General features: G+C 39.2%; 1 protein-coding gene across 1 annotated transcript in view; it reads left to right on the top strand.

Annotated features, from left to right (window-relative positions):
• WDR90 (WD repeat domain 90) overlaps positions 1–16092 on the top strand; it is a 213155-nt gene that overhangs the window by 176296 nt on the left and 20767 nt on the right. Inside the window, exons 29-35 of the mRNA XM_053694218.1 lie at positions 7974–8095; positions 8222–8381; positions 9355–9545; positions 9852–10020; positions 10534–10645; positions 11059–11230; positions 11667–11789. Coding sequence (XP_053550193.1) covers positions 7974–8095; positions 8222–8381; positions 9355–9545; positions 9852–10020; positions 10534–10645; positions 11059–11230; positions 11667–11789 — 1049 coding nt within the window. The remainder of the gene's footprint in view (positions 1–7973; positions 8096–8221; positions 8382–9354; positions 9546–9851; positions 10021–10533; positions 10646–11058; positions 11231–11666; positions 11790–16092) is intronic.

Here is a 16092-nt window from a genome sequence, read left to right as displayed (position 1 = left end):
CTGGGGGTTCCCTTCTAACTTGACAGCACCACATATAACTTAGGCTAATAGTCAGAGAAAGCACAGTTTCTTACAATAAAAACCCTTATCCTATTTATCAACAGTGCATAGACATGTATTTTTGTTTATGTGGAGCTGCATACTAACCACTATATTTATTATAAACCCGGAGCTGGGATACCTAGCTGGGCATTTGCCTTTGTGCTGTTTTGTTTTTTTGTTTGATGTTTGTTTTGTTTTGTTCTATTTGTTTATTATTATAAAATTAAGAGGCACAGGTTCAACATGAGCTGGTATTGGCTAGTTTGGACATTCCTCTCATTACATAGATTTAATTATTTTGTGCAGTATCAAGGTTCTGTATTCAAGCTTCTGCAACCCGCACATATAAGAATAATATCTGTCCTAGTTAAAGGGACATGAAACCCAATTTTTTTCTTTCATGATTTAGAAAGAGCATACAATTAAAAGCAACTTTCTAATTTACTTCTATTCTCTATATTTTGCTTCATTCTCTTGATATTCTTTGCTGAAAAGCATATCTAGATATGCTTAGTAGCTGCTGATTGGTAGCTGCACATAGCTGCCTCCTGTGATTGGTTCACCGTGTGCATTGCTATTTCTTCATTAAAGGATATCTAAAGAATTAAGCAAATTAGGTAATAGAAGTAAATTTGAATGTTGTTTAAAATTGTATTCTCTACCTTAATCATGAAAGAAAATGTTTGGCTATAGTGTCTCTTTAATATCTCATTTGGTCGATTTGCAAAAAATGCTATGCTGGGACTATAATGGTTGTTCCCTGCACAGTGAAAAAAATTGTATGTGTAATACTTCTTTCAAAATGTGAATTGTAATCTGTTTATAACGATGTCTTCTATGTGCATACAAATGTCTATTTGTACCTGTGTTTCTTTAATAAAAATGTTAAAAAAATTAGCGCCTTTTATACAGAATATCCTGTTTGGGTTACTATAATAGTGATAATATATATTTAGCTGTTACCTCTACTTACTTGATCCCTATAATTGTTTTGTTGTACTCCGCATTTGTTTATAGCGCTGCGGAATCTGTTGGCGCTCTACAAATAACCGATAATAATAATAATAATAATACCATACATTGTATCAAGGTAACAATACTTTACATTAAATGTGATAAAATCAAGTTAATAAACATAGTATAATGTTTTATAAAACATAATTATATGAAAAAATGTATATAAATATAAAAATGGTATGTTCCGTTTTTCTATGGAATTGATTCGGGAATATTGATCATATGTATATGATCAATATATCTCCAAAGATGTTGGTCCTGTTTTTTTAACCAATTTCATTGGGTTTGATAATCATGTGATCTCTAAAAGGGATCAAACGAATGGTTGGTGTTGAATAAAGATGATTGTTAAACAAAATAGTCTTATGTCCTCCCGCAGAAGACATGTGATTGATTAGTGTGATAAGTAGTGTCCTATTGGACTATGGCTTTGTGACATAACAAAAAGAAAGCCAATCAACACTCAAAAAAAGCAGCAAAAATAACCCCAGCAGCAAAAGGCTCTGCATTCTCACAAAACTGTCAATATGGATACAAACGGAACCAGATGTGTTATTCAAATATCATTTGTCTCAGACTTTTTCAGCGTTTTTGTTATTGATAAATTCTGAGTGCTTGTGAAAATTATAATGGAATGGATAGCTGGTTAAGTTATATGAAAGTGAGTTGAATATGTTAGTGTGTGAAAACGAATGTGTATGGTTTGCAATGTAATTTTTCTTTCATATAGGTGGTGAGAGTCCATGAGCTAGTTACTGATGGAATATACATTCCTACCAGGAGGGGGCAAAGTTTCCCAAACCTTAAATGCCTATAAATACACCTCCCACCTCACTCATACCTCAGTTTTAAAAACTTTGCCTCTTTAGGAGTTGGTGAAGCATGATGTGCTTAATTACTTCAGTGAAAGGTGCTTCTAAGCATATTGAAGCCCAGTAACTCTCTAAGTGCAGTGTTTGTCTGAGGGATGTGAAGGGAGTATTGCCTGATGATGCATGTTATCGCCTATGGGAAAACTTTTCATAAGGCTCTCTGTAAATCGGTCGCAGGGATTCATCTGCTGCCTCCCTTTATAGATCGACAATATACTCTTGTACCATTACCTCTGCTGATATGTTTCAGTACTGGTTTGGCTGTCTGCTATATGTTGATGGGTGTCTTAAAGGTAAGTAGGAAAATGTATCTTTTTTTTAACAAAGACACTCTCGGCTATGGATTAGGCACTTTTTAACCCCTTAACGACGCATGTCGTACAGGGTACGTCGCACACAACCTGGTCTTAAAAGACCAGCAACGTACCCTGTACGACATTAGGGGTTTAAAGCGGCTGGAAGCGATCCTGCTCGCTTCCAGCCGCTTTCCGGTTATTGCAGGATGCCACGATATCGAGGCATCCTGCAATAACACCCCTTGGCCATCCGATGCAGAGAGAGCCACTCTGTGGCCCTCTCTGCACCGGACATCGATGGGTGGGAGGCGGGTGGGCGGCCATCGATGGGCCGGGTAATGTAGAGGGGGGCGGGGCCCATGGGGGCGCGCACGGGTGCGTACACGGTGGGCGGCGGGCGGGCGTGTGCACGGGGCGGGAGGTGGGAACCGCTACACTACAGAAAAGTTTTGGTTTTATAAGTGGAAGAAAGGGGTATTTTAATGTTTTAAAAAAAACAATCGAAGGTATCTAGGAGGGGGTGAGGGGTTGGTCTTTGGTGGGTGGGGGAGCTATACTACAGAAAATGTGAAAATAAAATTTTTTTTATTCTAAACTGGGTACTGGCAGACAGCTGCCAGTACCCAAGATGGCGCCCATTAAGGCAGAGGGGGAGGGTTAGAGAGCTGTTTGGTGGAGGATCAGTCAGGTTGGGGGCTAAGGGGGGTCCTACACATCAGCATATGTAAATATGCTTTAAAAAAAAAAGCCTAAGTATTCCTTTTATTTTAGTACTGGCAGGGTTGCTGCCAGTACTTAAGATGGCAGGGACAATTGTGGGGTGGGGGAGGGAAGAGAGCTGTTTGGGAGGGATCAGGGGGTCTGATGTTTCAGGTGGGAGGCTGAGCTCTACACTAAAGCTAAAATTAACCCTGCAAGCTCCCTACAAGCTACCTAATTAACCCCTTCACTGCTAGCCATAATACACGTGTGATGCGCAGCGGCATTTAGCGGCCTTCTAAGTACCAAAAAGCGACGCCAAAGCCATATAAGTCTGCTATTTCTGAACAAAGGGGATCCCAGAGAAGCATTTACAACCATTTGTGCCATAATTGCACAAGCTGTTTCTAAATGATTTCAGTGAGAAACCTAAAATTGTGAAAAATTTAACGTTTTTTTTAATTTGATCGCATTTGGCGGTGAAATGGTGGCATGAAATATACCAAAATGGGCCTAGATCAATACTTGGGGTTATCTACTACACTACACTAAAGCTAAAATTACCCCAAAAAGCTCCCTACATGCTCCCTAATTAACCCCTTCACTGTTGGGCATAATACACGTGTGGTGCGCAGTGGCATTTAGCGGCCTTCTAATTACCAAAAAGCAACGCCAAAGCCATATATGTCTGCTATTTCTGAACAAAGGGGATCCCAGAGAAAAATTTACAACCATTTATGCCATAATTGCACAAGCTGTTTGTAAATAATTTCAGTGAGAAACCGAAAGTTTGTGAAAAAGTGAACTATTTTTTGTATTTGATCGCATTTGGCGGTGAAATGGTGGCATGAAATATACCAAAATTGGCCTAGATCAATACTTTGGGATGTCTACTAAAAAAAAAATATATACATGTCAATGGATATTCAGGGATTCCTGAAAGATATTAGTGTTCTAATGTAACTAGCGCTAATTTTGAAAAAAAATGGTTTGGCAATAGCAAAGTGCTACTTGTATTTATGGCCCTATAACTTGCAAAAAAAGCAAAGAACATGTAAACATTGGGTATTTCAAAACTCAGGACAAAATTTAGAAACTATTTAGCATGGGTGTTTTTTGGTGGTTGTAGATGTGTAACAGATTTTGGGGGTCAAAGTTAGGAAAAGTGTGTTTTTTTCATTTTTTTTCTCATATTTTATAAATTTTTTTTATAGTAAATTAGAAGATATGATGAAAATAATGGTATCTCTAGAAAGTCCATTTAATGGCGAGAAAAACGGTATATAATATGTGTGGGTACAGTAAATGAGTAAGAGGAAAATTACAGCTAAACACAAACACCTCAAAAATGTAAAAATAGCCTTGGTCCCAAACGGACAGAAAATGGAAAAGTGCTGTGGTCATTAAGGGGTTAAAGGGACACTGAACCCAAATTTTCTTCTTTAGTGATTCAGATAGAGCATGCAATTTTAAGCAACTTTCTAATTTACTCATATTATTAATTTTTCTTCGTTCTCTTGCTATCTTTATTTGAAAAAGAAGGCATCTAAGCTATTTGTTTGGTTCAGGACCCTGGAAAGCACTTGTTCATTGGTGGATAAATTTATCCACCAATCAGCAAGAACAACCCAGGTTGTAAACCAAAAATGGGCCGGCATTTAAACTTACATTCTTGCATTTCAAATAAAGATACCAAGAGAATGAAGAAAATTTGATAATAGGAGTAAATTAGAAAGTTGCTTAAAATTGCATGCTCTGTCTGAATTACAAAAGAAAAAAATTGGGTTCAGTGTCCCTTTAAGTAAAGTTGTTATATATTGTTTCTATCTATCTATCTATCTATCTATCTATCTATCTATATATATATATATATATATATATAAGCAAATGGAGAGCACTCTCACTTTAAACCAACTTGCCAGGGTGCAAACAGAGAACAAATAACAATAAACGATGGCTTGCACTCGCTGGTGTTTTGCAAAAAACGTGCCTTTAATGTAACGTTTCAGGGGGCCGTATCCCCTTCGTGCAAGCCATCGTCTGGGCATGTCTTAAAAAAAAAACTCCACCCCCAAATCACCCTGTGTTTTTCATTTTTTTGTTATAAAGCTATATGCAGTACTTGTTATATCACTGCTTATTCAATGCTTCCTTTTTATATATAAGCACTGTTTCCCACTCTATCAAGCCTGCTATATACTTAAATCCCAATACTCAACTTTCTCTGACTTGGTGTTTAAACCATCACCTTATTGTTCAAGGGGCCTCCTTTGTTCGTCCTACCTGGACTGTGATCACAACAAACACAAGTATCACAGGTTCGAGAGCTGTTTGGGGGTCTCTGACAGCACAAGGAGGTTGGAATCCTCGAGAGGCGAGGTTACCAACCAATATCTTAGAACTCTGTGCTATTTTCAGAGCTCTTCAGGCTTGGCCTCTATTAAAGAGAGAATTGTATATTCGGTTTCAAACAGACAATGTCACAACAGTGGCACATGTTAATCATCAAGGGGGACTCACAGTCCCCTAGCAATGAAAGAAGTATCTCTTATACGTTCTTGGGCGGAATCCAACTCTTGTCTAATCACTGCGATTTATATACCAGGTGTAGACAATTGAGAAGCGGATTATCTCAGCCGTCAGACTCTACATCCGGGGGAGTGGTTGAGGGGTTGAATTGATGGATGCTCTAGCAGTTCCATAGTTTTACCAACCTACTTACATTTTTCCACCTCTGTTTCTTCCAAGAGTGATCTTAAAGATCATAATGAAACAATCTTATGTGTTACTGATAGCACCAGCATGGCCTCACAGGTTCTGGTATGCAGACCTTGTCCGAATGTCCAGTTGCCAACCTTGGTCACTTCCTCTAAGACAAAACTTTCTGCCTCAAGGCCCGTTTTCCCATACGTATCTCAAATCTCTAAATTTGAAGACATGGAAATTGAACGCTTGGTCCTTAGTCATAGAGGTTTCTCTGACTCTGTGATTAACACTATGATAATGGCTCATAAGCCTAATTTAAGGAAAATATATCACAAGGTTTGGAAAACCTATATTTCATGGTGTTCCACGCATGACTATTCTTGGCATTCTTTTAGAATTCCTAGGATTCTACAGTTTCTCCGGAATGGTTTGGATAAAGGTTTGTCTGCCATTACTTTCAAAGGACAGATCTCTGCTCTTTCTGTTTTATTTCACAGAAAGATTGCTAATCTTCCTGATGTTCACTGTTTCGTACAGGCTTTGACTCGTATCAAACCAGTTATTAAATCTATCTCTCCTTCTTGGAGTCTAAATTTGGTATTAAAGATTTTGCAGGCTCCTCCTTTTGAGCATATGCATTCTTTGGACATTAATCTACTTTCTTGAAAAGCGTTATTTCTGTTTTGCGGACTTTGTTTACATTTTTGCCTAAAGTTGTGAATTCTAACAACTTTAATAGGGAAATGATTGTTCCTTCCTTGTGTCCTAATCCTAAGAATACTCTTGAAAGGTCTTAGTGTCTATAAAACAAAGGAAACTGCCATGTTGTAACTTAGGTTACCTTCTCTGCTGTGACCAATTAGGGACAGTTATAAATAGGTCACTGGAGTGTGCAGCCAATGAATGTTTGGAATATAACAGGGTTTTGCACTTCCATTTCTAACAGGAACTGAAAAGCTCACAATTTCAGAATGAAATTGCAGGCAAAAGGGACAAAATAAATAATGAAAGTATATTGCAGAGTTTTTTTATATATATATATATATATATATATATATATATATGATCTATCAGAGATCTGAGGCATGATAAGAGTTTTACATATATATGTACGTTTTCGTTTCTTTTTGCAATTCGCAAACACTTCTGTTAGCACAATGATAATATTGTTTACGCCTATTTTTGTTATACCATATATTGTGATGTAAGCAGACAGGCGAGGCTTGAGGCGTCTATCAGATTGTTCAAACTGTGGTATTGTCTTAAGACTGGGTTAATCCAATAACAAATGCAGAAATAGATGTATCAGTTTGGTTTCCTTTACTTTGGGGAATAAAAAGGTGAAACCACAGAATTAAAAGATCAAAATTGGGTCCATTTCAATTTTTAATTGAATCATTTGTGTATTATACTTCCATTAGCAAAAATGCTTCAAGTAAAATATATTAAAGTTTTTCAGCAGCATACGCGCATATGCTGTGAGGGCCCATGCACCAGTATTTAAACACTACACATTCTCAGAGAGTCAGCAGTGGCTTGTATGACTCAAATTAAAGGGATAGTATATTCCAAATTAAACTTTCATGAGTCAGATAGGGCATGTCATTTTAAACAACTTTCTTATTTACTTTTATAATCAATTTGCTTTGTACTCCTGGTATTCTTAGTTGAAAGCTAAACCTAGATAGGCTCATATGCTAATTTCTAAACCCTTGAAGGCCGCCTTTTATCTGAATGCATTTGACAGTTTTCACAGCTACAGGGCGTTAGTTCATGTGTTTCATATAAATAACATTGTGCTGATGCACGTGGAGTTATTTAAGAGTCAGCACTAATTGCCTGAAATGCAAGTCTGTCAAAAGAAATGAGGTAAGGGGTCAGTCTGCAGAAGTTTAGATACAAGGTAATCACAGAGGTAAAAAGTGAATTTCTATAACAGTGTTGGTTATGCAAACCTGGGGAATGGTAAATAAAGGGATTATCTATCTTTTTAAACAATAACATTTTTTGGTGTTTACTAATCATTTAAGTCTTCACAAACACAATAGACGCCGCCACCAGCTCTCTGAGCTTGAATACTGGTGCACAGGCACTCATAGCATATGTGAGTATGCCAATGAAAAATCGTAATAACTTTTACTTGAAGCATTTTTGCTAATGGAGGTAAATTGCAAAAATGCTTCTATTTAAACTTAAAATGCACCCATGCCCATTTCAATTTTAAACTTTTTATACCTTTAATAAGCATTCATTTTTTTTTATTCGTACTGTGGTAAACCAAAGACTTAATAATCTAATTCTTTTTTATAGAAGAAAATATTAACCCAACTGATCTACTTAGGTTTTTTCGCATATACCTGTGGCTGTGTGATTGTGGTGGAGGATCTGCACTCAGGATCACAGCGCCACTGGCTGGGGCACTCAGAGGAAATTTCAACCCTGGCAGTGACCAATGATGCCTTGGTATGTATGTAGCTTTTAGGCTTCGTTTCTTTGTTCTTGGTTTACATCAATACTTTTTTCTTTAGCTCTCTGGGGTTACATATCCTTTACTAAATACCTGTTTATGTCTCTATTTGCATCGTGTAGTTTCTTGCCTCAGCCTCTGGGTCAGGTGATGGTTCGTCGCTCTGTCAGATTCGAGTTTGGGACACCCAAGATGGAGTGTGTATTAAGATACTGCAGCATCACTGCACTGAGATTCAAGCCATGAGCTACTCCAGAGATGATCGTTTGCTCATTACAGTAGGTCAGTGGTTATGTTACTTAATAATGTAGATCAATCATTTTTAGGTGAATAGTGATCAGGTTATGCAGGTATCACATTCATTGACATACAGAATTTCTCTGCTGTAGGCCTTAGGACACAACAAATGTCACAAAAGTAAAGGGACAGTGTACTGTAACATGTCCTCCTCTTTTAATTTGCTTCCAATTATCCATTTCACCTGTTGAGGTGTAGTAAATTGTTTACAAATAGCTTATTTACCTTTATTTTGGTATTGGAAATAGCTGCTTTTATCAGTGGTTTCTCCACCTATACGAAACATTTCAGTACTTAAATATTGTCTATAGAAAAGGTACGTAAACATAGTTTTTACAATTACATTCCCAGTGGGGGGTAAGGAGAGAAAAGTAATAAAATGTTAATTGTGGGCTTTGCTATGCAGACAGCGATAAGATAGGGAAGTATTTGTGTGTTTAAAAAGTTATAAGATACGGACTGAATTCCCTGCAAGCTCTGCTCATTAAATGGGTTGTGGTGTTAAAGAATGGAAACAGCGATTTAATTTACAAAACTAGACCTAAAGGAGCAATTCCTCATACATTTTATATTCAGCTGGTATAACAAGTCAGTGGAAACACATTTAAAGGGACACTAAACCCAAATTTTTTCTTCTAGGATTTGGATAGAGCATGAGATTTTAAGCAACTTTCTAATTTACTCCTATTATCAACTTTCTTCGTTCTCTTGCTATCTTTATTTGAAAAAGTAGGAATGAACACTTAGGTGCCGGCCCATTTTTGGTTCAGCACCCTGGATAGCGCTTGCTGATTGGTGGCTACATAAAAAGACTACACTTGTATGGTCTATGTAATTATGAAAGTTTAATTTTGACTTTAGTGTTCCTTTTATAAACTGCTTCTGTAAATCTTTGGTGCACTTTGTGTTTCCTATGTATGTGCATTAATCTAATTAATTATATTTTATTGACATTTAGGTGACTACAGAGATTGCCGACTCTGTTTATGGAGTACTAAGAATTATGAGCTCTTGGCAAGCAGTCACTTGTCCCAACCAGTACATGCAGTCACCTTCAACCCAACACACGCTGACAGTTTTGCTTGCGTTGGCACAGTGGGCGTGAGCTTCTGGAGAATAGAGGAACAAGGGACTGATGCTACAATGAAGGTCTGTAAGATAGATTTTTTTTTTTCCCTTTTGCAGCAGCTTTCGGAAATCTATTTTTTATATATATATAAGAGATGGCCAACTGGCGGCCCAAGGGCCTCATTCAGCGCTCTGTATTTAATCTTTATTTTTTTATAACAACTGATGTACTATAATGTGTAATGCAATTTGTATATAGAGTTGTTTCATTACAGTTGTATTTTAGGTTTCATTAGGAACAAATCAAATCAATGCATAAAATAAAAATAATAGTTGGTAGCTAACTTGCATATGATCAAACACATGTTTGTTTGTTTTTCTTGCTAGGTATATAGAGCCCCACTTCCAGATGAGGTCGGACCAGCAGAACTGACGTCTATCACATACAACTCAACGTCCCTACTATACAGTGGCTGCAGTACCGGTCAAGTGTGTGTATGGGACGCCCAGACCCACCGATGTTTTATGACATGGGAGGCAGATCAGGGAGAGATTGGTAAGTGCCAGTCTGCAGCCTTTCCTGTAATAAATATAAAGATAGAGAATATTAACGGGACATTCCTGTCAAAATTTAAATACACATAGACGAATTACATCTTTGAATAGAAACATATTTGCAATATACATGTATAGGCAAAAATGCTTTTAGTAAAAGTTATCACTGTTTTAGTGTTAATACTTTTCTCTGCATGTGCATGTGAAGTATAGCTAGATATTCTCAGTGCACCAGCATTTTAAATACTGCAGCTGCTTAGAGGACCACTGGGGCTTGTGTGATGTCAGCAAAAAAACAAATTGAGTCATCTTAGGATCTTTGAGCAAGTGCAGTGTTTAAAATGCTGGCGCATGGTGCATACTTAAATATACTTTTGAAATAGCTCTAGCTTTTGTTAGAAGCATGTTTGCTAATACATTTATATTACTACAATGCTTATATTCAAAACTAAAATGAATCCATGTTGGATTCCATGAGTTAATGGTTTCTACTTGTTTCTTTCTGCTTCCCAAGGTGTTCTCCTGTGTAGAGGGAACAGGCTACTGACCGGCAGTAACACTCGCAAGATCAGACTCTGGTCTGTGGCGGCTGTGCAGGAACTGAGAGAAAAGGGATCAGGGGCTAGGTAAGGATTTCTTTATTAACTACAGGTTTGTTTCCTAGATTTGCCATAAGAGTCCTTCTTTCATTTTTCTTGAACCTTTCAGGCTGTCTTTGGTGCTTATTCCTTTCTACGTTATGATTTTAAAGGAGTCTTTTTATATTTAGACTTTTTGAGTCACAGAATTGACAGAATATTCATATATGCATTTGTGATTGGCTGATGGCTGTCACATGTTAAAGGAGGAGTGGAAATACACATAACTTTAAAATGTGTCAGAAAAAAAAATCTATTACTTATTTGAAGTTCAGACTAAGTACTATTGCATTGTCTTTTTATCATGCATTTGTTTATTATGCAAATCTACTTTATTTACTGGTCCTTTAAGTATATTGTAAAAAGTTAACCATATTATTATTATTTTTTTGCTTACCCAGCTCTAACTCTGTGCTTATGGACCATGAGATGATGTTGGATGGTGCTATTGTTAGTGCTTCATTTGATGATGCCCTGGAAATGGGTATAGTGGGCACCACAGCTGGTACACTGTGGTATATAAACTGGGTGGAAAACACCAGCATCCGACTTATCAGTGGACACAGGAACAAGGTACAGAGGACAGCATTATTGTGTGACTTAAAGGGACACTGAACCCAAAATTTTTCTTTTGCGATTCAGATAGAGCCTGCAATTTTAAGCAACTTTCTAATTTACTCCTATTATCAATTTTTCTTTTTTCTCTTGCTATCTTTATTTAAAAAAGAAGGCATCTAAGCTAAGGAGACAGCCAATTTTTGGTTCAGCACTCTGGATAGCACTTGTTTATTGGTGGGTGAATTTATCCACCAATCAGCAAGAACAACCCAGGTTGTTCACCAAAAATGGGCCGACATCTAAGCTTACATTCTTGCTTTTCAAATAAAGATACCAAGAGAATGAAGCAAATTTGATAATAGGAGTAAATTAGAAAGTCTCTTAAAATTGCATGCTCTATCTGAATCACAATATATATATATATAACATAAAAACTAAATCTCCTATGCAGGTGACAGATCTGGCAGTAGGTCCTGGGGAGAGTCATTGTGCAACATGCGGAGAGGACGGTAGTGTTCGTGTCTGGTCACTTCACAGCTGTGAGCTGCTCCTGCAGTTTCAAGTCCTTAATCAGGTAATGAGAAGGACAGTAATGTGAAGAATAGGTAAATGCATTTGATTTCACAGGGCTTACCAATGTGGTAGAGCAAGATGTATGTATCTTTATATGCAGAAGCAGTCTCTTTTTTTACAGGATATTATTTAAGACTGTCCAGTATACTATTTAAAAATGTGTGCCCTAAAATGTAGATATCTTTAATGCATTTACACAGCTTCACCTTTCATAAAATGATTTCACTTTGTCCAGCCAATCAGCAAGTAAGATATCTGTACACTGAGTAGTGTTCTCCACAGACAATTTTGACAGCCTTATGACATTATGAAGTAGTTGTAATACTTTGCAATATTATAACATTATCTGTTTATAAATGTTACATAAAATAATTGTTAGACTTAAATTTTAGCCATGTGGTCAGTAAAATCAGTTGTGTGGTGTGCCCAGCAATTGGGTCCAGGGGAACACTGCTGCGTGTTGCTTTCAAAAGTGTGAGGCAGACACATCACCATTAGACATAGGTGGCAGACACATCACCATTAGACATAGGTGGCAGACACATCACCATTAGACATAGGTGGCAGACACATCACCATTAGAGATAGGTGGCAGACACATCACCATTAGACATAGGTGGCAGACACATCACCATTAGAGATAGGTGGCAGACACATCACCATTAGACATAGGTGGCAGACACATCACCATTAGACATAGGTGGCAGACACATCACCATTAGACATAGGTGGCAGACACATCACCATTAGACATAGGTGGCAGACACATCACCATTAGACATAGGTGGCAGACACATCACCATTAGACATAGGTGGCAGACACATCACCATTAGACATAGGTGGCAGACACATCACCATTAGACATAGGTGGCAGACACATCACCATTAGACATAGGTGGCAGACACATCACCATTAGACATAGGTGGCAGACACATCACCATTAGACATAGGTGGCAGACACATCACCATTAGAGAGAGGTGGCAGACACATCACCATTAGACATAGGTGGCAGACACATCACCATTAGAGATAGGTGGCAGACACATCACCATTAGAGATAGGTGGCAGACACATCACCATTAGACATAGGTGGCAGACACATCACCATTAGAGAGAGGTGGCAGACACATCACCATTAGAGATAGGTGGCAGACACATCACCATTAGACATAGGTGTCAGACACATCACCATTAGAGATAGGTGGCAGACACATCACCATTAGACATAGGTGGCAGACACATCACCATTAGACATAGGTGGCAGACACATCACCATTAGACATAGGTGGCAGACACATCACCATTAGACATAGGTGGCAGACACATCACCATTAGACATAGGTGGCAGACACATCACCATTAGACATAGGTGGCAGACACATCACCATTAGACATAGGTGGCAGACACATCACCATTAGAGAGAGGTGGCAGACACATCACCATTAGAGAGAGGTGGCAGACACATCACCATTAGACATAGGTGGCAGACACATCACCATTAGACATAGGTGGCAGACACATCACCATTAGACATAGGTGGCAGACACATCACCATTAAACATAGGTGGCAGACACATCACCATTAGACATAGGTGGCAGACACATCACCATTAGACATAGGTGGCAGACACATCACCATTAAACATAGGTGGCAGACACATCACCATTAAACATAGGTGGCAGACACATCACCATTAGACATAGGTCGCAGACACATCACCATTAGACATAGGTGGCAGACACATCACCATTAGAGAGAGGTGGCAGGCACATCACCATTAGACATAGGTGGCAGACACATCACCATTAGACATAGGTGGCAGACACATCACCATTAGACATAGGTGGCAGACCCATCACCATTAGAGAGAGGTGGCAGACACATCACCATTAGACATAGGTGGCAGACACATTACCATTAGACATAGGTGGCAGACACATCACCATTAGACATAGGTGGCAGACACATCACCATTAGAGATAGGTGGCAGACACATCACCATTAGAGATAGGTGGCAGACACATCACCATTAGACATAGGTGGCAGACACATCACCATTAGACATAGGTGGCAGACACATCACCATTAGAGATAGGTGGCAGACACATCACCATTAGAGATAGGTGGCAGACACATCACCATTAGACATAGGTGGCAGACACATCACCATTAGAGAGAGGTGGCAGACACATCACCATTAGACATAGGTGGCAGACACATCACCATTAGACATAGGTGGCAGACACATCACCATTAGACATAGGTGGCAGACACATCACCATTAGACATAGGTGGCAGACACATCACCATTAGAGAGAGGTGGCAGACACATCACCATTAGACATAGGTGTCAGACACATCACCATTAGACATAGGTGTCAGACACATCACCATTAGACATAGGTGTCAGACACATCACCATTAGACATAGGTGTCAGACACATCACCATTAAACATAGGTGGCAGACACATCACCATTAGACATAGGTGGCAGACACATCACCATTAGACATAGGTGGCAGACACATCACCATTAGACATAGGTGGCAGACACATCACCATTAGACATAGGTGTCAGACACATCACCATTAGACATAGGTGTCAGACACATCACCATTAGAGATAGGTGGCAGACACATCACCATTAGACATAGGTGGCAGACACATCACCATTAGACATAGGTGTCAGACACATCACCATTAGAGATAGGTGGCAGACACATCACCATTAGACATAGGTGGCAGACACATCACCATTAGACATAGGTGTCAGACACATCACCATTAGAGATAGGTGTCAGACACATCACCATTAGACATAGGTGTCAGACACATCACCATTAGACATAGGTGTCAGACACATCACCATTAGACATAGGTGGCAGACACATCACCATTAGACATAGGTGGCAGACACATCACCATTAGACATAGGTGGCAGACACATCACCATTAGACATAGGTGGCAGACACATCACCATTAGACATAGGTGGCAGACACATCACCATTAGACATAGGTGGCAGACACATCACCATTAGACATAGGTGGCAGACACACCACCATTAGAGATAGGTGTCAGACACATCACCATTAGACATAGGTGGCAGACACATCACCATTAGACATAGGTGGCAGACACATCACCATTAGACATAGGTGGCAGACACATCACCATTAGACATAGGTGGCAGACACATCACCATTAGACATAGGTGGCAGACACATCACCATTAGACATAGGTGGCAGACACATCACCATTAGACATAGGTGGCAGACACATCACCATTAGACATAGGTGTCAGACACATCACCATTAGACATAGGTGGCAGACACATCACCATTAGACATAGGTGGCAGACACATCACCATTAGACATAGGTGTCAGACACATCACCATTAGACATAGGTGGCAGACACATCACCATTAGAGATAGGTGGAAGAGTTCTTGCAATGAAACACTTTTGCTACACCGGTGAGATTGGAGATCAGTAGAGAGGTTTGTACAAGCATTTGCTTGTGCTGCGCCATAACTGTGAGACTGGAAATCAGTATAGAGGTTTGTGTACGGATTTGCTTGTGCTGCACCGTAACTGTAAGACTGATCAGTGGGGAGGTTTGTACAAGCATTTGCTTGTGCTGCACCATAACTGTGAGACTGGAGATCAGTGGGGAGGTTTGTACAAGCATTTGCTTGTGCTGCGCCATAACTGTGAGACTGGAGATCAGTGGAAAGGTTTGTACAAAGATTTGCTTGTGCTGCGCCATAACTGTGAGACTGGAGATCAGTGGAAAGGTTTGTACAAGGATTTGCTTGTGCTGCGCCATAACTGTGAGACTGGAGATCAGTGGAAAGGTTTGTACAAGGATTTGCTTGTGCTGCGCCATAACTGTGAGACTGGAAATCAGCATAGAGGTTTGTGTACGGATTTGCTTGTGCTGCACTGTAACTTTAAGACTGATCAGTGTAGAGGTTTGTACAAGGATTTGCTTGTGCTGCACCATAGCTGTGAGAATGGAGATCAGTGGAAAGGTGTGTGCAAGGATTTGCTTGTGCTGCAGCATAACTGTGAGACTGGAGATCAGTGGAAAGGTTTGTGCAAGGATTTGCTTGTGCTGCAGCATAACTGTGAGACTGGAGATCAGTGGAAAGGTTTGTGCAAGGATTTGCTTGTGCTGCAGCATAACTGTGAGACTGGAAATCAGTGTTGAAGTTTGTGTACGGATTTGCTTTGCTGCACCATAACTGTAAGACTGATCAGTACAGAAGTTTCTACAAGGATTTGCTTGTGCTGC

Source organism: Bombina bombina, chromosome 11 (genome assembly GCF_027579735.1).
Source record: "Bombina bombina isolate aBomBom1 chromosome 11, aBomBom1.pri, whole genome shotgun sequence".
Classification (NCBI taxonomy): Eukaryota; Metazoa; Chordata; class Amphibia; order Anura; family Bombinatoridae; genus Bombina; species Bombina bombina.
Note: the sequence above shows the minus strand (reverse complement) of the source record. Positions and strands in the feature narration are given on the sequence as shown.